The 25137-nt window shown below is 38.3% G+C and overlaps 1 protein-coding gene across 2 annotated transcripts in view; it reads right to left on the bottom strand.

The window, feature by feature from the left end:
* The window catches only part of PARD3B (par-3 family cell polarity regulator beta), a 1103837-nt gene that overhangs the window by 618352 nt on the left and 460348 nt on the right, over positions 1-25137 (bottom strand). For both annotated transcript variants that reach the window (XM_053597659.1, XM_053597658.1), the window contains exon 4: positions 1336-1445. In XM_053597659.1, the coding sequence (XP_053453634.1) occupies positions 1336-1445 (110 nt within the window). The remainder of the gene's footprint in view (positions 1-1335; positions 1446-25137) is intronic.

Genomic DNA, 25137 nt, shown 5'->3' with positions numbered 1-25137 from the left:
TTTCTCTCCCCAGTCCAATATAATTAGGTTCAGCATGGTCTCAAGCAGTGTGTGTGTGCGTGAGTGTGCGTGTGTGTTTGAAAACACCCATATTGGTTTGTACTTATATTAAAGGACAACACACACTGATTTTTATTAATGTTCCATTAAATATATTTCCTTAAAAGGATTAAGAGTTTTAAATAGGATAGTGAAAAAGTACTACATCTAAAATAATTACAAGACACTTGCTTCCTTGTTTAAGAAAATAAGTAGCCAAAATGTTGCCACAAATCTATCAGTAAATACCCAAGTATCCAATGATCTGGTATAGTGACTCCTGTTTCATACACATTGGCATTGGTTCCCGACAAGACCAGTCCAGGAGAATTTGTTTAACTAATACAGCATCCTTAAACACCCCCAAGGTGATTTTATTTTTCCTTAGGGCATTACAGACAACAGAGTTTTAAAATGAGAAACCACCTTACTTTTAAAGAAGTTTTTAATATAGTTATTGAAGATCACCCATTTCAATGATATATAGCCATTAATCAAAATCTAACTCTCAGGCTATTTGAAAGGATTATCCACAATTACAGCTCTTCAAAGCAGCTGAGGATTTAGCAGGATGATGCCATAGCCTTAAATGGAAGGAGGATATCATCACTTCAGGAAATCATTCTCCACTTAATCTACTGGTTACATGCATAGCGGTTAAAAGTGTATCTGGTTATAAGTACTTTGGGTATATAATTTTATTTTTCTTCAGTCCGAATGCTGATTTATAGAAATCCGATCCAGATACGACATATGCTTAATATTGGGAGCTTGAAATCCTTCACCATGGTATGTCTCTGCAAAGGACTGTATTAACACATCAAAATACAGAAACTGTGCCCTTGGGTACTTGGAAGTGGGGGCCAGGGGTGAAGCAAATGCAACGGCGTACACAGTGCGCTGGTTAAAAGCGGGGACTTTGGAGCCAGACCACCTGGGCGAAGTTCCTGGCTCTGGCAATGATCAGCTAGGTGACCTTATACAAATTACTGAATTTCTCTGCCTCAGTTTCATTGTCAGTAAAAAAGAGACAAACACTTGTGTTCGCCTTGAAGTGGACATCTAGAAAACTTCAGTAAAGAACTTAAAACAGTGCTTGGCACATAATCAGTGCTATATAGACAACAGCTATCACTGTAACTATGTATGAACAATAGGTTTTACCAAGCTATCACTATATAGCCATTGAAAGATCTCTATCTAATTATCAATTTAGTTAAGACTGCAAAGTCCCAGTTAGTCTATGAGTAAGGTACTTTGATCTTTTATTAGAAACGCAAACAGCCGGGTACCTACTGGAACAACAGGTTTTACACTCTGGCCGCCAGGGTGTGAAGTGCTTGGCTGGGCGTCAGCAGGTGGGCCGGGGACTGGGTCGCTGCTTCTTCTCACCAGCAGTGGCGTGCCTGCAGGACAAAGGAAGAGGGCAGAGGTCAGAAGAACCCTGGTGGGCCAGAGAGTGCATGGCACAATGCACTTTAATTAAAAAGTTTACAACATGCTTTCATGTGAAAACATTCTATTTCTAAGGATGCTTGTAAATTAATCCATTTAATGATGTTTTTGTCATCTATTTATAGAGTGACACATGGAAACAAAATCTTACAACTCCCATCTTTCCCCACTTGCATTTCAAAACAAGCCATTGTATTTATCAAAATCTGTTAGATAATGCAAAAGTTGACTGTGTGCTATATAAACACTGATCTAGAAAATACATGAGAGTATTAAAAAGAATGATCACCCAGCTGATGAGTGAAAGGGTGCACACAGTCAATGTCAGTTAATATAAAACTATTAACTGACATAAGATCCAGCCAAGTTAGAAGTATAGTTATCACTGCTGCTTGGAGCTCCTCCGATCTTTGGAATGATGATATAACTAAAATAAGTTATTTGCTGGGGTGATAGCATTAGTATCTATTTAAGTACACCAAGAGATTGTTCTCTTCTCTTCCTTTTCTCCTAAAGCAGAAAGAACTGATAAAGAAAGTTAGTTCTTCTAAAAATATATTCTGATTTCTTTTGCATTTAATGAAAGCTTCCACTATTAAATATTTGAGTCAGTTATTAAATGAAAAAAGATCTTTGAAAAAAAGATCATACTATTAGAAAGTTCAAATAAAATTCAACCTTAGCAGAGCCAGAAGCCAAAGTACTCTCACTGTAATTAGGCCTAAAATAATTTGTTTCATGCAAAATTGGCCACTATAGAGAAAAGTCTCCAAAAAAATCTGCTTGTGCTTTAAAAATCACTCTCATATAAAAATTAACGTTTTATTTGCATACTTTCGGGAAAAGAGTAGAAAACATTGAAATGTAATTTTCCATATATCAGTATGAAAATAATTCTCCAACCCTCTCAAGCTATTGCAGTTTAAAGGAACATTTTTCGTCCATTTTGTAAGTTATTTACAAAACCTGATTTTAATATGTGCTCCAACATTCTTATTCTGTGCAAAGCATAGAATTGCTAATATTTTTCATTTTTTCCCAGACCGAATTTGCTTTTTAGAAAATAACTTCTTCCATAGTAAGAAATTAACATCCGACTTAGGATACAGACCTATGCCTAAAGGCGTTACAAAGTCCACCTGCACATTACTGTATTTCCTTCTTAATGGACATCCCTGCATTTACTTCTCACCCTTTCCATCACAAACGTTTCTAAAGCAACTGACATACCAATAATTGTATTGTAGGAAATTGTTCTCAGAGTGAAATATTTTTAAAAAAATAATAATAAGAGTAGAAGAAAAAGTACCATGATATCTTAAGAAAATAGGATCCCAATCCTATACCAGTATTTCATTCCCTCCCTCAGGTGACCTGAAGACCAGGCTCCTTTCAGATTAATCCCATCAATTATCAGTAACATGAAACGAACAAGGCAGTATAAATGCAATATCCACTGAAGCAACCCATTATTTTTAAAATTCAGAAGAAAATGGGGGCAAAATCCATGAAACAAACTGGGTTTGTTTCTAAGCATGTAACCAGGCTGGTACCCTACAAGTTAATCTTGAATTGGAGAAAAACAATAAACAAAAAATGGCAGTATTTTTCTCATTGACAAAAATCAAGTTGACTTGGGGCACAGAAATGAAAATTTTAGTGATTGACAGATTTATTTTCAAGCTGAGTCATGCATATATGATTATATAGGGAATATAAATGACATTTTTACATTTTTCTTGGGTAATAAATGCATTCTTTTTAAAGAAGCCACAGTAGATAATTTTCATTCAACTTTAACAACACGTCTATGACTTCTCACTAATTGTCAGTATCTGCTGTTTTCAATAACAGAATGCTAAATTATTTAAGCCATAACTTTATAATAACATGTGTTCAACTGTGTATATTCAGTCAATATGCCAGAGTATTCTAGTGTATTCCCAGATGATGATAGTTTTGTATCAGTGTATCAGCTATTTGGCACATTAAAAAAACAAACTTTACCATGGCCAGATCTTTCTTAAACACATTCTTACCTCACCAGGATTAACTTTTCTTCTCTAAATTTCTGTACTCCACACTTGAATGTCTCCTGGTGAGTCACCTTCTCATTTTTCTTTGGCGGCCTTAACGTGTTAATAACAAGTGCAAATCATTCCATATTGAAATTAATAATGAGCATCTTTAAATATGAACTGCTATTTCCCAGAGTTTTAAAGAACCCTTCTTAGAATTATTTGTTAAATTGCTGAACTCCACTGACATGAAGAGACTGAGTTCCAATTTAAACATAAAGAAAAATATATCCTAGCGTACAACAGAAGGCAAGAAATAAAAAGTACTGATGATGATTTGGGCAAATCCTGGCATATATAGTATAGCAGAAGTCACATTCTGCAAGCAAAGCTAACCAAAACCGGAGGGAGACAACTCCATCCGGCTTTATAGAAGCTGCTGGTGGTGGGGAGGACTCAAGGAAACATGACCTCCGCAGCACAGGAGTTTATAACCTAACAGTGAGGATTAGACACTAATACTTCTGCCATGTATCAGCACAGTGGAGAGGACTAGTTTATTTTGGAGTCGAATAAACTGAGCTTTACCTCTGTAGTGTCTATGATGTTGGACTTGGAATACTCTATGATACAGTCTCATTTAAAACCTGGTGACAGCAGCATATAACAGAACTGATGAGAGGCTGAAATAAATTAAGGCTTACATGGAAAATGGCACAGCTGGGTGTGTAATTTTCACACAAGAATTCCACCCTCACCAGTTAAAAAAAAAAAAAAGGCAATGGTATTCATTTGTTGTGAGTACTGTCCGCTGCTCAAAATTCTGAATTTCTAGAGGTCAATTTTCACCATAATATGTAAATAAAGTCTAATTCTGCATAACAACAACAAAACAAGAGATCCAGGGATAAGTACTGATTTATTTTATTACTGATTAACGATGCTGTATTATCAATGAATCATGAATGAGAAGAGTGCTTTATTTTGGAATTTTTTTTAACTGTACTACAAAAGAAAAAGAAAAAAACTATGAAATACTATGCATAAGCTAATCTAGTAGCCAGGCTGATATTCATCATTTTATTTACCTCCCAAGCAATGATTAATGCTGCAAAATGTCTGGTTATGTGATAGCATATTCATAAAAGCAATATTATTCAAAGATATGAGAGGTAGCCAATTGCATTCTTTTGGAAATTTACTATACCATTGCAACATATTAAGTGTCTTGTTAAAGTTTTAGAATTCGTTTTTCCTGACATATATTCTTCATTATGACATTTACCATATACTTCTGTATTAGTTTTATTATTACATTTGAATCAAATGCATAAATCTCAGAAGCTCTTTACTCCTAAACACCAGTACCCTAATCTTTGGTCTATCATATTAAATTTGAATTCAGGTTCTTTTGTTTTTGATAAAGAGGAAATTTTCTTTGTTTAGATATATGTTTTCCATGCTTGTGCTATTTTGTGTTTGTAAAAACATTCTGGGAAGAATTCAGGAGTCTAATTATAGTTTATCATTCTAAAATGTTGTCTTACATTTATATTTTTAAGTGTCTAACTGTTGGTTAAAACTAATTTATGTTTCTATTCTAAAGATAATATGCATTTTTGGTTTTTCATCTATTTCATTTTGCTTTAAAAACATGCAAGAGCCTACACTTTGTATTTTACCAGTGAGCCACAGCAACATCAAAAAAAAAAAAAAAAAGAAGAAGAAGAAAGAAAAAGATGGGCTAAGAAGGGAATTTAAAAATGGGGGACTTTGCTACTTACTAGTCATTTTCAGTTAACTGAGAAAAGATTCTCATTAGGTTTTAGAGGCAAAGCCCTAAAGGAACAACGGCATTCCTTAGAATCATGGTTTAAAAGACACTGGAAGCAAAGTCCAAATAAAATCAGAATATTAAATCCTTTAAAGCAAAAATGTCATGTAACTGCACGAAGTTTTTCCATGGTTAAGTATTTGAGGTGCCGTTACACACCAGGACCCGCACGCAGGCAGACGACCGAGCTAAGATGAGCCGCCGTGGCATTTACCTTACTCTCCGCATGTTTTGGAAGGAACATTTCAGTGCACGTAACGGTAGGTACCAGGTGGGTTACGTATGGACTGTTGAAGAACTCATCCCAGTGAACGCACACGTACTGTGAGCTGCACAGAGTTCCCATGTTATTTAGACAAATGCACCGAAGTGCTAAGGAGGCCATGCAAAGCTACTTGGAGCAGGAGCAGAAGAGCCCCCAAATGGGTGTGTAGCTGCTGGTGACAACATCCTATCAGGTCTTGCCACATCAGGAAAAGCTCACTTCTTACCAGAACATTTCCCATCTGTCCTCGGGGGCATTCACATTCAGGAAAAACTCACACAATACTCGCTGCACACAGCATGAAGAAGATGGCAAGACTCAGCAGCTCCTCCTAGGCGGGGAGCCAGTTAGTGCTGGTTAAGCTATGTCCTCACAGGAGGAGGAAGTGGCGTGAGTGCCCATGTTGTCTAGGAGTGACCGTGCATCTTCTAACTCTACAGTTACCACCATTTTAAGTACGCTGAAACTGGAGCTTGAAGGGGTACAGTTACTTACCTGTAGTTCCTTTTAATTGTCACTAAAATGACCTGGAGAAGAGTCACCTAATTCAGTTTCAGGAAAACAGTGTTGAAAGAGGCAGATATTAGTTAAAAGCTCATGAATAAATCATGCAAGAGACGAAGGCAAATACCAATGAGAAGTGTTATCTATATAAGTTTCTGTACGAACTCTCTCTCTCTCTGTGAATTTGCTCCACATTGGAGGATATATGGATAGTTTGGGATAGAGTTATATCATTTAATATCATGTTTTGGGGGTTTTGAAGGATAGGCAGTTACAGAGATTGAAACCACGGTCCTGAAGAATGACATAACATATGATGATGCAGGTGGCAGAGAAAATAAACAATGGTTTTGAACATGAGTCCCACATCAAAAGCCAGAAAGGCACATGTTCTAAATTGTATAGTGAATAGTAGCAGGGATTTATTTATTTAGAGATGGTTAATGATTCTCCTGAGCAAAACCAGAAGGCCAGCTTGTCACCAATATTAGTGCCATTTCATCCTAGGGAGACTGACATCTGGAGAGCTGGAGGTGGGAGGGTCACAGTGAAAGTGCTGATGAGACATTCTGTAAGAACCAAGCTGCTGTGTGCACAGAAAGGCTGGGAGGAAATGTGAAGAAAGTGAATGGGGTGTCAGAAGTCATAGGCAGAAATGGAGAGAGAAACCGGAAGAGGACACAGGGGCATTTAGCAACTGGGGGCATTTAGCAACTGACGACATATATAATACAAAGCAAATGAGAAGAAGCATGAAACAGTCACCTAAAAATCATTATTTTTTCTGGCTTGGGGAAGAGCAATAGGGAAGTTTTGGCAAGTGCTGTGGTTTGTTTCAGAGAAAACATGAATCTTGGCTTCAGCCCACTGAGTGTTAGAATGACTGGCTTTTAATCTAAAATGCCTTGGTATGTGTGAGAAACCAAAGAGTACATTTCCAAATGGGCATTCAGAAAGATGAATATGAAGTTGATACTGGAAATCACATTGGCTTCCAGAACAAGCAAGTAGAGGCGAATCGTGAAGTAAACAAAGGAAAAAAAAAGGGAGACAGAGTGTAGGCCTATGAATGGCATCACATGCAAAATAATGCAAAATCCAGGGTTTCGTATCCTCCTAGAATTTTCAGGAAGAAAGAACATCTAACGGGGTGTCCAGCCTTTTTCCTTTTACGCTGCACATTGGAAGAATAAGAGTTGTCTTGGGCCACACATTCAATACAAAAAAACACAAACAGTAGCTGATGAGCATAAAAATGTTCTGTATATACTTTTCGCACTATCCCCGTATCTAACACCACACATAAGCAAAACGGTCCTCAAATAATCTACACGTGGCCCACGAGCTGCAGAGGTTGGACACCCCTGACAGATTCTGGAATGATGAGTGGTTACTAAAGCCACAGAGGAGAGCCCAGAGGAAAAGGTGCAGTAGGAAGATGAAGAAAGGAACTGGGATTAATAGGACGACCTGTTTATGTGCACAGAAAGGGCAAGGGCTGGTCTTTTCAGGGCCTCAATTTTCCTTTGCATTAAGAAATTCCTTATGAAATACTCACCCAGACCAATTTCTTCAAGGGTTTTCCCTGCATTCTCCTCTAGTATTTTTATAGTTTCATGTTTTAAGTTTAAATCTTTAATCCAATGAGAGTCTATCTTAGTTAATGGTGAAAGGTGTGGGTCCAATTTCAGTCTTCTGCAGGTTCCAGCCAGTTCACCCAGCACCATTTGTTAAATAGGGAATCTTTTCCCCACTGAATGTTTTTAGTTGGCTTGTCAAAAATCAAAGAGCGGTAAGTAGCTGGATTCATCTCTTGGTTCTCTATTCTGTTCCAGATATCTACTTCTCTGTTTTTGTGCCAATACCATGCTGTTTTGATCACTATCGATTTGTAGTAAAGTCTGAGGTCTGGTAGTGTGATTCCTCCTGTTTTGTTTTTATTTCTGAGTAATGTCTTGGCTATTCGAGGTTTTTTCTGATTCCATATAAAACGAAGTAATGTTTTTTCAAGATCTTTAAAATATGACAGTGGAGCTTTAATAGGGAGTGCGTTGAAATTATATATTGCTTTGGGTAGTATGGACATCTTGATAATGTTGATTCTTCCCAGCCATGAGCATGGTATGTTTTTCCATTTGTTAACATTTTCAGCTATTTCTTTTCTTAGAGTTTCATAGTTCTCTTTATAGAGATCTTTCACGTCTTTTGTTAGGTAAATCCCCGGGCAATTGAAGCAGCTTCAAAAATACACTACTGGGACTTGATCAAACTAAAAAGCTTCTGCACAGCTAAGAACACAGTAAGCAGAGCAAGCAGACAGCCCTCAGAATGGGAGAAGATATTTGCAGGGTATATCTCTGACAAAGGTTTAATAACCAGAATCCACAGAGAACTCAAACGCATCAGCAAGAAAAAAACAAGGGATCCCATCGCAGGCTGGGCAAGGGATTTGAAGAGAAACTTCTCTGAAGAAGACAGGCGCAAGGCCTTCAGACATATGAAAAAATGCTCATCATCTTTAATCATCAGAGAAATGCAAATCAAAACTACTTTGAGATATCATCTAACTCCAATGAGACTAGCCTATATCACAAAATCTCAAGACCAGAGATGTTGGCGTGGATGCGGAGAAAAGGGAACACTTCTGCACTGCTGGTGGGAATGCAAATTAATACATTCCTTTTGGAAAGATATATGGAGAACACTCAGAGATCTAAAAATAGATCTGCCATTCAATCCTGTAATTCCTCTGCTGGGCATATACCCAGAAGACCAAAAATCACAACATAACAAAGATATTTGTACCAGAATGTTTATTGCAGCCCAATTCATAATAGCTAAGTTATGGAAAAAGCCCAAGTGCCCATCGATCCACGAATGGATTAATAAATTGTGGTATATGTATACCATGGAATACTATGCAGCCTTAAAGAAAGATGGAGACTTTAACTCTTCCATGTTTACATGGATGGAGCTGGAACATATTCTTCTTAGTAAAGTATCCCAAGAATGGAAGAAAAAGTACCCAATGTACACAGCCCTACTATGAAACTAATTTGGGACTCTCACATGAAAGCTATAACCCAGCTACAACTTAACAATAGGGGGAAGTGGGAAAAGGGGGGGTGGGTAGAGGGAGGGGGATCGGTGGGATCACACCTGTGGTGCATCTTACAGGGGTATTTGCGAAACTTGGTAAATGTAGAATGTAAATGTTTTGGCACAGTAACTGAGATAACGCCAGAAAGGCTATGTTAACCACTGTGATAAAAATGTGTCAAATGGTTTATGAAGCGAGTGTATGATGCCCCATGATCATATCAATGTATACAAGTATGATTTAATAAAAAAAAAAAAAAGAAATTCCTTCAGTGGGTGCTACTGAAATATCAAAAACACTTGGACAGTTTGAATAAAGAAAATACACTCTCCTTGTATGCTACAGACACGTGGCAAGAGAAATATGAATAGGAAAAAAGGCTCTGAAGTGAAATACATCTAAACTGGTAAATCTTTCACATCAATGATGAACGTAAATCGCAAATGGCTGAAACTTTTGTAAATTTAGAAAGAGAGAAAGAAATAGGATGAAATACAAACTGCCAGGTGATCCATATTAATAGTATAGAAAAGTGGCGTAGGCGGCATCTTGGTTTCCTATAACACATTTCCTTAATAGACTCTGTAACTAGTCAGCACCTAGGACAATGCCTCTCAACTATCTTGAACTTCAACACTTGTTGAATGAGTTTGACTGAAATACGAGCATATCCTCCAAAGACGTGGCACAGAGAGACTATAGGTCAGATAGCCTGCCTTCCAATGCTGGGTCTTGAGGAAGAGCCTGTGTTACCTTGAGGAAGCTGTTCCCCTTCCAATTCCAGCCTTCCTTCCTCGGCTAAATGAGCTTATAGGAGGGGCTACACTGAAGTCCCATTCCAGGCTTGCAAAGAGGTAGTTCTACAATTTATATAGCCAATGAGGAAACTGAAGTCCAAAGAAATTAAGTTTCTCAGTCTTTTGGACTTGATTTCTATTTCAGTTTTATTCACTTGACACTTTTCTATTGTGGGGTCACAAACTCTATGTGAGTAAGTGCATTGAAGTAATGGGAATGACATCTCCTTAATGCAGTAGCAATTCTTTTAGTCTAAAGAGGTCAGCATAAAGAAAGACTTTGATAGAAAGACACAGATAAAAGGAAAAGATGGTGGAATTAAGCCACGGTCACATGGCTGCATCTGGCATGATACCGGACCTGCTCGCCAAGGCAGGCTAATTCCTCTCCCAGAGTGCACAGTCTCTCTGGCACATGACTTACAGCCTTGCCAGCATTCCTGTCACTCCTGTCGATATCTCAGTAAAATAAGTCTAGTGAAAATGGTACATCATTTGTTTTTGGAGACAACTAGATATACTTTTTACATGCATTTTATGGGCATCAGATAGGGCCTTTCAGCTGATGCCCAACAAACCGCAGGGCCCTGAAATCTGGAGACCCATAAAAAAATTGGTAATGATATCAATAGCAGCACAATTTATGGCAAAGTACCGAGGAGAGATCGCTTTCGCTGCAGGAGTGCCTGACCCGGTTTGGTGCCTGGCCTGTGACGAGCGCAGCAGCTGTGATATGCGTTCAGACACTGTGATGGAGAAACCACACAGGAGAAACCAAGCCAAATTCCAGCAGCTCAAAACTTTAATCTTAAATATCACTCCATTAGAAAAGCGACTCCCAGTATTGCCATAAAAGGAGGAAGGAAGTTCAAGTGGACTAACATTTGGTATCATTTTTCTTTCATTTCACATTGCAAAAACCACATTTGTTCAACATATCATGGGACAAATGCAAGCAATTCACTGACTAGTCACTGACTACACATGGATATGAATGAGCCGTGCGAGATAAAGCATCTTTTAGCATTTGGAAAGCTGCTTAAATTGGAGTGCCAATGGTATCAAAATGAGTGAAGGGGTTTTTAACTGACTTTTCTTGGGACTTATACTTTTCTCTGAAGGTGACTGTGCCTTCAATTTGAAGTGTATTACTGCCATAATCCCAAGGGTATACATTTTTTTATTCTGTTGAAGTTTTCATCTTTTATCCAGTAGATATACACAAATCTACAATTTTTCATTTAACATACTTTATAATATCAATTTACTTATGCTACTCAAAGTCACTCAATCTCTGCTCTTAGACATGCTCTAGGTCCTGAGTGTTATATTAGGAACAATGATACTGAGGAAGTACAGTACAAGCAAAGGTCCAGGGCTTTGAAAGGTGTGTACTCTTAAAAAAAAAAAAAAAGAAAAAGAAAGAAAACATGAACAAAAAGATACCTAAATTCATAAGGCCAAGTAAAAGCTCTTGAATTAAAGAGGAAAAGGGAAGGTTTTCGACATGTGTGCGTCAAGGACCTCAGTGGTTTCCCCCAACCTGCCTCCCTAATCACAACTTTGCTTCCTTCTTTGCCATGTGGTATATGCCTAACAGGGCCACCTGCCATGCCTAAAAATGGCCTGCATTGTCTGAACTCTAAATTATCATTTTCAGTTGTAATCCTGTTCCACTTTTAATGTTTGCTCCCCCAAATTACAAGTAATCTCTACTTCTTTGGGACACCCAGATGAAGATTTGCCATGGAGCTAATAAACATAATTTCAAGGGCCCTCATCTGCATGAGTCCCTATATGATCCCAAGAGGAACCTTAGTAACATGACCCCATGATTATATAATTTTATAACATTTATCAAAGCAAAATATTGTAATTGAAATAGGTTAATCTTGCTATCTCTTTCAACTCTAATGTCCCATCTACCATACTCTTTCTCTTGTTGGGTAACAACGTGGTGGCTGGGGGATTTCTGGGATGCAGTGAGGGAAAATCGAGTTATAGGGACACTTCTGAGTTTAGTTAACTTATTGCCAGTTAACTGGTGAGTAATCTAAGACTATCCTCAACATCCACTGTGCCGGTTCACCCAGTTTCATGATACAAAGGTACAGGGCCAGCTGACAAACTGACACAACTATGCCGTGTCTGCATTCAGCACTGGAAGTATGTGGGCATTGCAAGACACCCAAGATTTGAAATATACAAAGCCAGAAGCTACTCGATGAAAAATTCTTTCACTCACCAAATATATAAATTATAAGCTGATAATTTCAGTTCACATCAACATCTTGACAAATGAGTTTTCTCCTATCCAGAACATATTGGAAAATGCAGCATAGAATTAAGCTAGATGAGTAAGAGACAAACCTGTAGCAGTTTCACAGTTACAAGTATGTGTATGGGAGGGCCCATGTTTGTATATCCAAAATATCACTATTTAAACAAAAATCATCTGAGTACCTATGCTAGAGAAAAAAAAATATCCTTGTATTCAATCTGTTAGTAATTTGACATATGGAGAGATGACTAAAGAACATGCAGCCAAAATTATAGAGAAAAAAGTAATATTGGGATATTTTTGAGGATCATTAATAAAACATTATTTTCATATTTTATGACATCTGTAGTATATCACCTTTATTAAATTTGTGAAAAGTGACTTTTTTCACATCCTAAATAAGAATTCATTTACATATACAGAGGGTACAAAAATATATACATTTTTAGAAAGGCACAAACTATTAAAATTGTAAGACTTAAGTCATCTTTGACTTCTGCGATTATAAGAGATATAAGATATCAAAGATAAAAAACATAATTGGTAGATATTGAGTATTACAACTTCAATACCGTTTTCCTTTCTTAAAATGTGTATACATTTTTGTGACCTTGTCTATGTAATTTTTTTTGTGTGTTTTAGTTATTTCATACATAGCATCCCTCCAAATTTGTACATTTGGAACCTCACAAAGTGTGAATATGCTTCTGTCTATTTCAGAGCATGGTCCATCCTCTTTTCTCTTATGCTTAGCGTATTTTTTTCTTCTTCTTTTAATTTAGGCATTAAGTGTTCATTGAATGCCTGATATGTGCCAGGCGGTCTTCTAGGCGCTCTGGTTACATCAGCAAAGAACACAGAAGATCCTGCTCCTGAAGAGTTTGTGGATTGTGAAGGAAGGATGGATAATGATTAAGTAAATAAATAAACATGTGCACTTAAGATTGGGATAAAACAAGTTCTTAAATGGGAATGTGTGTGTGTGTGAGAGAGAGAGAGAGAGACAGACAGACAGACAAAAGGGAAGAGGTAAAATGGTATTATGCTGCAAGCTCTCTGATGGCAACAACTCACCTTAGCCAATCACTCACTCACTTAGGATTCTTTGCAGAGTGGGCACTTGGCAGATGTTTGTGGAGGTGACCTAAGCACAGCTACAGGCACAAAGATCAACCTCCATATTCCGAAGTCTTTGGAATCTGAAATGTCCCAGATGAGAGAAGTTTGAGGTCATGAAAAGGGTGTATGTCCCTAAAATGTAAATACATTGCTACTGTCTGGTTTGTTTCCCTTCACCTAACACTTGTCTTCTCACCAACATTTATTTTAAAACAAACGCTATTCACACTAATGCAGCATGTGCTATCAGCCTTGCAACTTAGTGATAAATGAACGCAAAAGTGACATCGACACCGATGCTAAACAATTCCAGGAGAAGCTCTGACACACTGGCTCTAGTCTTGTCGATTACTGTGCTTTATGAAGGAGTCTACTGCCCTGTCGACTGACCTTTCAGTTTTCTATAGTCTATAGTTTACAGTCCTAGATATTTATGATGTTAATCTATATTCATAAGATTTATGGCAACTCGTAGAACAGCTATAAGCGTAATGGTTGAGTTTACCTGGAAAGATGGTTGGGATGAGCTGAATTTTAAACAGAATTTTGATATGTAGAAGATGATGAACTGATATTCTAGTGTAAAATGATGACTAATATTTATAGTAGGCACATGGGCACAAGGATTTTGAGTGCACAGATGGACATCCACACAATGATACTGATGAATTAGCTCACCCAGAAAACAGGCATCAGCCAAATTACTAGGGGAGCAACTGGTTGAGAAGACTGAGGAATCTAGTTAGATCATTCCTCAAATGCCTAAAATAGGAGAGTTTTATTTTATCTAATTCAAATAGCAATGAGGCTTCCCAAGGTTGACAAACATCTTTTGGAAAGATATTTATAGTTTATGAATATATGAAATATCTTGACTAAAAGAATAAGTGGAGGGATCTTTATCCCATGGTTTCTTTATTACTCCCTTGTAAGAACCATAAGTGAATCTTAGTAGGTGTCCCAAGGAGGGGCTGTGAATTTGGGATAATTTGTTTAATTCAGCATGGAATTTATTTGGGGTGGTTGAATAGGACAGGGATATGGATCTATAATAAGAGTTTTTGGAACCATTCTTTAGTCCTAAATTCTAGGCCCCCAGTGAGTTCAGAAGAGCCTATAAAAGAATATTTCACTAGCTCTTCGTAGGAAGAGAAAGGGAGAAGTAAGTAATGCCTCCAGGTCATTGGGATGGAGTTGCAAACAATTACTGGCAACATCAAAGTACTAAATTCAAATCGCCAAGTCTTCCTTGATAGATGAGAAACATCCACAAGTCAATTGAAGGCATCCGGGGCACAAATCTATGTGATTTATCAGGTGCTTTTGAAATCTTTGATCATTATGTTTTATTAGATCATTCAAGGTCCCAGGCAGGACTGGAAATGAGTGGTGGGTTAAGGAGCCACTATTATCTCTAAGAACATTAACAGATGGTTTTGTTCTAATGCCCGTGCGTCCCAACTGCTGTTTTCTGTGTAAAAGCAAAGGACCACTTGGCCCCTTTCCTCTGATGGGTATGGAAGGTGTACTTTTTACTTAACAGCACTTAAAATTCTAAACCAGCGTCAATCAACTGAAGCTCATTACAGAAAACACAGAAAGTGGGCTTCTGTGGCAGAGATCATGCCTCATGAAAGTGCTAGAGGAAAATCTAACTCTCTCCTGCACTGAGACATTCCCAACATTTGCAACTGTGGTTTGAGACCTCACTTGTTGACCCATGGCTGCTCCTGGTGCCCAAGGATCATCATGAGTCCCTTTTACATAATGCATCTGGTAGGAAGAGGTCATGTTCTGTCCTCGGTGTGGCACTGGCCCAGCTGTCCAAGCTTTGGTGGCCTCACATTAGATAACTGAAATCTGATCCACTGAAAGTACCCTGGAGGACCACCCAGGTGTTTCCTATCACTGCTGTTTTGCAACTAAATAGGTCATTACACAAGCTGGAAAACATTATCCCAGCAGACTAATTCATCTGGCAACACATAAGGCAATGATCCACAGATTATTATTGACTTTTCTGTGTAACTCGTGGCATCAAATTCATGTGTGTCAAAATCCAGAGGCCACAGGCACAGAACTGGATTGTGCTTCTAAGTTTCCTAAGAAAGCGAGGTAAACTGCTCTTGCTAACAGTACTGAAGTTCTAACATTCATGGGAAAAATATTTGGATGAGGAGGGTCTGCTAATGTCAAATATGAAAAAGACAGAATTTGTATAGAACTGAAAATAGTTGATTTTTGATTTTTGAAAGTTATAGGAATGGCTGAGTTTCTATCAACTGTAAATAAATCAAATAACCCAAAGATTGGCAATCTATGACTTTTAAGGGATTCTCAGACTAAGAACGTTTATAGCATTATAGCATTATTTCCCCACTCAAGTCCTGTGCATAAACCAAACTATATCAGAACATGACGTGTACTTAGTTGAAGGAAATACCTATTTTATCTAGCCTAGGTCACAAGTCCATTATAATTCTATTTCACTGCCCATAAGTACTGCGTGTGCTAGGTAAGTACTTACTATAACTGAGTAATATGGAATAAACAATATTGAAAGAAGTCACAAAATAATACGTTAAAGTACAGTCTCCCGAATGGAGAGGGACTATGATAACAAACTTCAACAACACAGACCAACCACCTGTCACAACCATTAAACTGAAGGAGCTGAGAAGAGGGCTGTATCTAAATCTGCCAGCCTTTGAACTTGTTAAATGGTTCCTTAGACGAGCCTTCTTAATTTGACACGAAGGATCATAATCTCGTCTTTCATGTCTTAGGGCAAGCACACCAACATACAGTACTATTTTCAAAAAAGGCTGACATAGAAAAGGAGGAATTGCCTTTATAAGCTATGCGTGAAAGTTTGGGTGCTATCAGAACTGCTTTTGGGCTATGCTCGCCGGGGTCCTCTCATTCTGTGTTATCTATCTAGATTGGAAAACACACAGAGTTGCTTTTATGGACAAGGTATGTGGGCCTCCAGATGAAACAGGATGCATTGGTCAGAGATGCCAGCAACATCACCGAATCTTTTAATCTGTTCCTTTTGTGTACCCAGCAAAGTGGGATGTGTGATGGGTGTCTTTCTAGTTTGTGACAGTTTGGGGTTGTGTTCTTGAAGTCTATCTAATATTTTCATAAAAAGCTTGTGATTCTCCTTGTCCATATCCCCTGGTCGCTTTCAACAGTACCCTTCAAATGGTCTTCAAAGAGAAAAATGAGCGATTTCAGACTACCCTTAGATATCACAATGAAAAGACTTACTAGCCAGCAAATGCTGGATTCTCGGCAAACCGTTTGAGTAACACATTTGAGCTCAAGGTGGGGAAACAGACCTGCACCCCTGACAGGTAGAGCAGTAAAGTCACATTACAAAGACACACACACAGTAAGATAGGGGAAATCCGTGTCCACGGGACAATTCACCATGGCTTCCACTCCTTCATGCTAACTTCATAAGCCCTTGTATTTAGAGTACAGATTTCATAAGCCCTTATGTTTAGAATAGATTTTGTTTCCTATCTAAAACAAACATATGGTATCAAACAGCCTTTTAATGCTCAGATTTAAATTAGTTTTAAAGAGATAAAAAGACTGAAATAGTTCTGCTATTTGTGCATGCTTAACAACAGCAATATTTATATCAACATATTGGCAGAAGAAATGTTAAGTTCCCTAAATCTCAGTGGGCCCACAGTTTCATTTTGGAAACAACACATTTACCTAATATATTCACAGTGTTGTATTTGGATATGGTGGGATAAGTGACAAATGGACCTATCCTCAGCAACTTTTCAGCATCAAATAGTTCAATTCTAAATTACACAGATGTCCCTAGTACTCAACATAATTCTATTTGCCGATGATGGCTTATTTTATTTGGTTGGCACATGGTTACTCCTAGTTTTGGACAAACATCAAAAAAATAGCCAGAGTGCCCCCAGGCATCCTGGGTTCTAGGTGAGTCTTGAAATCAGTTAAAAAGGTAAAAATCAGCAACCAGGACTGTAGATCAGGGATGGTACAGAAAATATCAGATTGTGCTACGTAGTAAAGATACATTGTTTTATAGAACAGTCATATAATTAGGCTGCAATGAAAAAAATCTACTTCTGGCTTTTTCTCTTCTCAAAAGAGTTTTGAGAGGGAGAAGCTCTAAAGTTGCTTTCCGGGTGGTGCCTGTGGCTCAAGGAGTAGGGCGCCAGTCCCATATGCCGGAGGTGGCGGGTTCAAACCCAGCCCCGGCCAAAAACCAAAAAAAAAAAAAATAAATAAAGTTGCTTTCCCGGGGGATGCTTGACAGGGGAATTGTTGAGGAATTACAAACTCCTTAAGAAAACACATTTAACTCAGGATTCTATCTAATGATTCACTTCTATAGTCCTTCTGGTTTTTTGGGTTTTTTTTTTTTTTTTTTTTTGAGTTTCACATCTCCAAAAAACATTTATTTTACCCAGGCATTTACTGGAAACTTGCTAAGTGCTAAGAACTACGTTAAATCCTGGGGAAACAAAGATGACAATGACATAATCCTTGACCCCCAAAGGGCTCTAAAGAGACCGACTCGTACACAATCATGCATAAGGCAATGTCATGTCTTAAAGATTTCAAGCAGTCAATAAAAAATGCTATAGGAGCAGGAAGAAGAATTATAATTGTAGCTGCTGGAGAGGGCTTCATAAGAGAGTTAACATCTTAGTGGGTATTCATATAGCCATCCATCCATCCCTCCATCCATCTATCCATCCATCCCTTGCTATGTTCACAGTCCTAAACTAGAAGCCAGGAAAAACTTAGATGAACAAGGAAGGGCCTATGTTAGAAGAACTTCAAACCCAGAAACCCACCGAAGGAAGAGACTTACAGGAGAGAGAGTGACAGAGAGAAAAGAGGGACGAGAGAACAGAAAGGAGAGCAAAAGAAGTGACAGGTGCTAGCACAAAGACACCTCTGAGGCAGGAGGGGTTATGTCTGTGCTGGAGTTGAAGAAGCTTCCTGAAGGAAAATGGGAATGTGAGTGGTGGGGGATGGTGGAGGAAAAAGGCTCTTACACCTGAAATAAAACCACTCTGTATTTTAGACACAGCAAATGGGGAACCACAGTGCATACGTATTTGTGAACATTTTTAAAGCTAATGCCAGGGTGGCGCCTGTGGCTCAAAGGAGAAGGGCACCAGCTCCATATGCCAGAGGTGGCGGGTTCAAACCCAGCCCCCGCCAAAAACTGCAAAAAAAAGAAAAAAAGCTAATGCCAAAAACCCGAGGTAGAAGCTGAAACAGGGCCAGCTCTCTGGACTGGAGATCATGCTTACATCAAAGAGGCTGAAAGAGATGAGGTACAGAAGAAAAATCAGATGTTGGCACTTTGCTGATCCTGCTTCAAATCCTTGTTCTGGCCATTTCCATTAGAATACTATCAATTTCTAACCAAGACCTAAAAGATTTTATATGATTTATTCCTAAGTATTGTACTCTTTTTGATGCTATTGTAAATGGGATTGTTTTCTTAATTTTCTTTTGAGATAGTCCCCTGTTAATATACAGAAACATTTTTCTGATTTTTGTATGTTGATTTTATATCCTGCAACTTCACTGAATTTATTAGTTCTAATGTCTTGGTAGAGTCCCTAGAGTTTTCTAAAAAAAAAAAAGTGTCATCCATAAATAGACAATTTAATTTCTTCTTTTTTTATCCTCTTTTTTGTCTAATTGCTCAGGCTAGAACTTTAATACTATGTTGACTAGAAGTGGTGAGAGTTCAGCAACCTTATCTTGTTCCTGATCTCAGAGGAAAAACATTCAGCTTTTCACTGTTAAATATAATGTTACCTGTGAGCTTGTTAGATTCTTTGTTTTGTTGAGCTACTGTCCTTCTACGCCTAATTTATGAAGAGATTTTATTATAGAAGAATATTGAATTTTATCAAACAATTTGAGAGATTGTTATCATGAAAGTATGTGTGGAGATGATCAGATGATTTTTATCTTTTGTTCCATTAATGTGAGGAGGTAGAAGATCTGTATGCTGCAAACAATAAGATATTCATGAAAGGAAATGAAGAAAGCACAAATAAATGAAAGATATCTCATGTTCATAGAGTAGAAAAATTAATACTGATAGAATTTCCATACTGCCCAAAGTGATCCACATATTCAATTTAATCAATCTCTACCAATATTCCAAGGCATTTTTCACAGAAACAGAAAAAAAAAATCCTAAAATTTATAGGGAACCACAAAAGGTCCCACATAGCCAAAACAATCTTCCTTTCCTTTCCTTTTTCCTTTCCTTCCCTTTCCTTTCCTCCCTCCCTCCCTCCCTCCCCTCCTTTTTTTGGGACAGTTTCACTCTGTAACCCTGGGTAAAGTGTCATTGCATCATCATAGCTTACAGCAACCTCAGGCTCTTGGGCTCAAGCTTCAAACTCTTGCTTCAGCTTCCCAAGTAACTGGGACTACAGGTGTCCACCATGATGCCCAGCTAGTTTTCCCTTCCCTTCCCCTCCCCTCCCCTCTTCTTCCCTTCCCTTCATACAGAAGGGGCCTCACTCTTGTTCAGGCTGGTCTCAAGCTTCTGAGATCAAGTGATCCACCCACATTGGGATCCCACAGTGCTAGGATTACAGGTAAGCTACCTTGCCTGGCCAGCCAAAGCAATCTTGAACAAAATGAACACAGTTGAAGACATCACACATCGTGATCTCAAACTATATTACAAAGCTATAGTAATCAAAACAGTATGGTATTGGCATAAAACAGACACAATGGAACAGAAGAAAGAGACTGGAAAAAACCCTATACATATATGGTCAACTAATCCTTGACAAGGGTGTCAAGAATATACAATAAGAACAGAAAAGTCAAATAAATAGTTCTGGGAAAACTAAATATTCGCATGCAAAATGATGAAAATGAATACTTGTCTACTTCATATATGCAAAGTTAACTCAAAATGGAATAAAGATTTAAATATAACATCTGAAACTATAAAACAAGAAGAAAACACAGAATATCTCCTTTACATTGATATTGTCAATGAGTTTTTTTGGCTATGACACCAACAATATAGGCAATAAAAGCAAAAGTGGACAAGTAGAGCTACATGAAAATGTAAAGCTTCTGCACATCAAAGGAAACAATTAACAGAGTGAAAGGACCATTTTCAGAATGGAAAAAAATATTGGCAAATTATTCATTCACCAAAGGATTAATATCCAGAATGTACAGGAAACTCAAATATCTCAATAGCAAAATATAATAAAAACAAGAAAATGAGCTGAATAGACATCTCTCAAGAGATACAGAACTACTATATGTATAACCCAGCAATCGCATTACTGGGTATTTATCCAAAGATAAGGAAATCAGCACATCAAAGAAATATCTGCACTCCCATGTTTATTGCAACACTTTTCACAATAGCCAAAATATGGGAATCAAGCCGTACATCCAAGACAGATGAACAGGTAAAGGACTGTGTCATATGTTCACCATGTAATACTATTCAGCCATAAAAGAAGAATGAAATCCTGTCACTCACAGCAACATAGATGAGCCTGGAGGACATTATGTGAAGTGAAAGAAATCAGTAACAGAAAGATATAACACATCTTCTCGCTCATGTGGGTGTTTTAAGAAATGATGACGTCACAAAAGTAAAAAGTGTAACAGAGGATACAAGAGGCAGTGAAGAGTGGGGAAATGTGGGAGATTGGGGAGAGATATTTTAAAGGATACAAATTATAACCAGATAGGAGGAATATGTTCTAGTGTTTTATAGTGCTGTGAGATGATAACACATACTTTCAAGTAGCCAGAAGAGGGCATATTAAATGTTTCCAAAATAAAAAAATGATAAATATTTAAGATGATGGATAATTATCTGACCTGATTGATAATTATCTAATTATCCTGACCTGATCACTATACATTTCATCTATCAAAGATCACAATGGGGCGGTGCCTGTGGCTCAGTGGGTAGGGTGCTGGCCCCATATGCCGAGGGTGGCAGGTTCAAGCCCAGCCCCGGCCAAACTGCAACAAAAAAAATAGCCGGGCATTGTGGCAGGCGCCTGTAGTCCCAGCTACTTGGGAGGCTGAGTCAAGAGAATCGCCTAAGCCCAAGGATTTGGAGGTTGCTGTGAGCTGTGTGATGCCACGGCACTCTACTGAGGGCGATAAAGTGAGACTGTCTCTACAAAAAAAAAAAAAAAAAAAAAGATCACAATGTACCCCATAAATGTATACAATTATCATACATGAATTAGAAAAGAAAGGCAATCTATGAACTGGGGAAAATACTTGAAAACCATATATCTGATGAGGGGTTAATATCCAAAATATAGAAGGAACTCACAGAAATCAAAAGAAAAAAAAAACCTGGTTAAAAAAATGAGCAGAGATTGGGGGGTGGGGCCTTAGTGTGTGTCACACTTTATGGGGGCAAGACATGATTGCAAGAGGGACTTTACCTAACAATTGCAATCAGTGTAACCTGGGTTATTGTACCCTCAATGAATCCCCAACAATAAAAAAAAAAAAATGAGCAGAGGACTTGAATAGGCATTTTGACAAAGAGGACATACAAATGGCCCACAGGTATATGAAAAGGTGTGCTCAACATCACTAATCATCAGGGAAATACAAATCAAAACCACAATGGGATGTTACCTCACACCTGTTAGCATGGCTATTATCAGAAAGGCAAGTGATAACAAGTGTTAGCTCTTGGTGAGGCTGAGGAAAAAAGGAAATCTTTGTACATGCTGAAAATATAACTAGGTACAGTCACTATAGAAAATAATATGGTAGTATCTCAAAAAATTAAAGATGTAGAAATTAATAACTACTGTATTATCCAGAAATTCTACTTTGGGTTATATTTCCAAAGGAAATTAAATGTTTAACTCAGAGAGTTATTTGTACCCTCAGTTCATTGCAGCATTATTCACAATGATCAATTTATGGGAACAACCTAAGTGTACATTGATGGATGAATGGATACCACATTTTCTTTAGCCATTCATCCAATGGAATATTATTTAGCAATAAAATGAAAGAAAGCCTGCTATTTGCCACAACATGAATAAACTTGGAAGACATGATGCTACGTGAAACAGGCCAGACAGAAAAAGGCAAATACTGTTTGATCTCACTGGATGTAGAATTTTGAAAAGTCAAAATCATACAAGTAGAAAGCAGAATGGTGGTTGCCAGACATGTCGGGTTGGGGGAAATGATGAAAGGTTGGCATGAGGGAATAAATCACATGATAGCTAGGTTCTGGGGCTCTAAGGTATAGCACGGTGACTATCGTTAATAACACTGCATTGTGCACTAGAGATTTGATGAGAGAAGACTAAGTGTCTGCACCCCATAAACACACACACAAAAGCTAATTAAGGGTGAGGGTGGATGTGTTCAGTAATTTGATTTGGGTAATTAGTACCCAATGATCTCCTATATACCTAGAACACATACCGTGTACAATCTTATTTGTAAATTAAATATTTTAAAATAAAATATAAAAACAGAGATTCTGTGTGATCTGGGATGTCTCTCTCTCATCTGCCTCCTTCCCACTTTGCCCATTCCTCCTCAGTCGCCCTGCATCCTTTATGGCCGTCCCTCATCATTCCAGACTCTTCCCGACTGCCCTGGTGTCTTTGTACTGGTTGATCCCTCCATCTAGGTCCTCTTCTGCCTTTCATCTCTTCTCAGAGTGGCCCTATTGCAGTGACTCTCTATTCCTTCTTCCTGTTTTGTTTTCTTCATCGCATTTGTATCATCATAGATACTCCTGTGTGTTTGCTTACATATATAACTTGCAATCACCAGAATGAAAGCTTCCTGGGAACAGAGATCCTGTCTGCCTATTCCCTGTCCCCTACACTCTAGCATACTGCCTGCTGTATGAATGCTCATTCAATTAAGAAAAGAACAGAGAAAGCTGGGACAGGTGTAGGTTGGACAGTCATGCAGAGATACAGGGGGTCTATACAAAAACACACAAATTGCTGACTCAATTTGTTAGGTCAGATGTAAGGTGTATGTGTGTTGAGAGGTTAGAGGACCATGGCTAGGGATAGGGCAGAAACATAGATTAAGAGTCAGCCTTGGACTTTAGACCAGGCTTGTATTAAATGCCGAGAGACTTGCAGCTTCTCATGTATCTGCACAGCAGGAACATAGACAAGTGAGAGAGCTCCATGGATACAGAAGCGCCAGTAACATGACGTCTCCTTATGGATTCTCAAGTGTGTGCATAGATAAGCCAAGACAGGGAATCTGGAAACCAGACTGCCCAAGAGAACACTGTGGCACAAATTCTGTCAACAGTCCCAGAGTGGCACTTAAGCAAACAACAACAATAACAACAACAACAAAAACAAAATGACAACAATAAAAACCCAAAGCTTCTCTTTCTTCCAATTTATTCTTCAAGCGACCCACGGTGAAAGATAACTCCTCCAAGATAATGAAAGTTACTCATGATGTCAGTGACAAGCCATTTAGCACACAACCAAAGGGCAATGTGCACGTGTCATATGGGGAGGTCTGTAGGAGAAAGGCTGACAGTTTTGGCAACGTCAGCAGTCCAAAAGGAAAACACGTCTAATGGTTGCTGTGAATCACCCTGATTATGAGCCACAAGCATGCAATCACAGGCATACAGAAACTCCTGACTAATAGCCCTGAGCAGTTTGCCTTTGCTATCTAAGCGTTGCAGACTGAACACACTCTTGCCTGACCTAAACTCGGCATTAATACCTGAATCACAGCCTGGGGAAGCTCAATATTCCACTGCTGGAAAGAAGATAAACAGCACCAGTACAAAGACGCAGCCATGTTTAGTGCCTCTAGTTAAACTGAATGCATTTAATCTGTCTTCTGCATCTAAAATGTCTGTCATCTTCTCTTGGCAGAACGAATGATATTTAGATGCTCCTGCAGAAAGCCAGTTCCTCGAGGGCTTTTCCACGTACCAAATGGCAAACAATAAAAAACCCTGGTTATGCTCAGCATCACAGAATACAAATCAATAGGTTGCCTGAGGGCATGCTGTTCATGGTTCCACAACCAGAGACAACCACATGATCATTAACAAGCACCAACCGATAGGCCGGAAATATGCCACTTTTTTCTTTTGAATAAGATGTGCATAATCTGCTCTGGAAACAAATGATATGCTTCATTAATTATTATGGTATGAATTTATTATACATCTATAGGGAAATTACCCACATCAAATGGTTTCTTATGACCTTGGTCTAGCATGACAAGGAATGAAATCATTGTGTTTTACCAGAAAGAGTTAATCAGCATATCCGGATGAACGTTCACTTAACCATTACCTCCATTATCACAGCTAGTAAATCCTATCATTCGGGAATAATCATTAAATAGATTTGGGCCACATTCTTGAGGAAGGATAAGCCCTTGCAGAATATGATGGTGAAGCATAGGGGATCACAGCTCACCCTTACCCAGAACTCACCCGACGCCAGGCATTATTCTTAGCAGGCTGTGCTTGTTAATCTTTGCGGTGATTTTAAAGCTTGAGGATGACTACTACATTGCAATAGCTAAAGAAAGGGATACCCAAAAATGATTAAGTCATTTCCTCCCCCAGACACACACCTAGTATGTGGCAGAAATAGGATTCAAACCCAGGCAATTTGCCTTTAAAACCTGCTCTCCTATCCACACACATAGT

Source organism: Nycticebus coucang, chromosome 7 (genome assembly GCF_027406575.1).
Source record: "Nycticebus coucang isolate mNycCou1 chromosome 7, mNycCou1.pri, whole genome shotgun sequence".
In the NCBI taxonomy this organism is placed as follows: domain Eukaryota; kingdom Metazoa; phylum Chordata; class Mammalia; order Primates; family Lorisidae; genus Nycticebus; species Nycticebus coucang.
The sequence above is the reverse complement of the archived record's forward strand: the minus strand, read 5'-3'. Positions and strand labels throughout refer to the sequence as shown.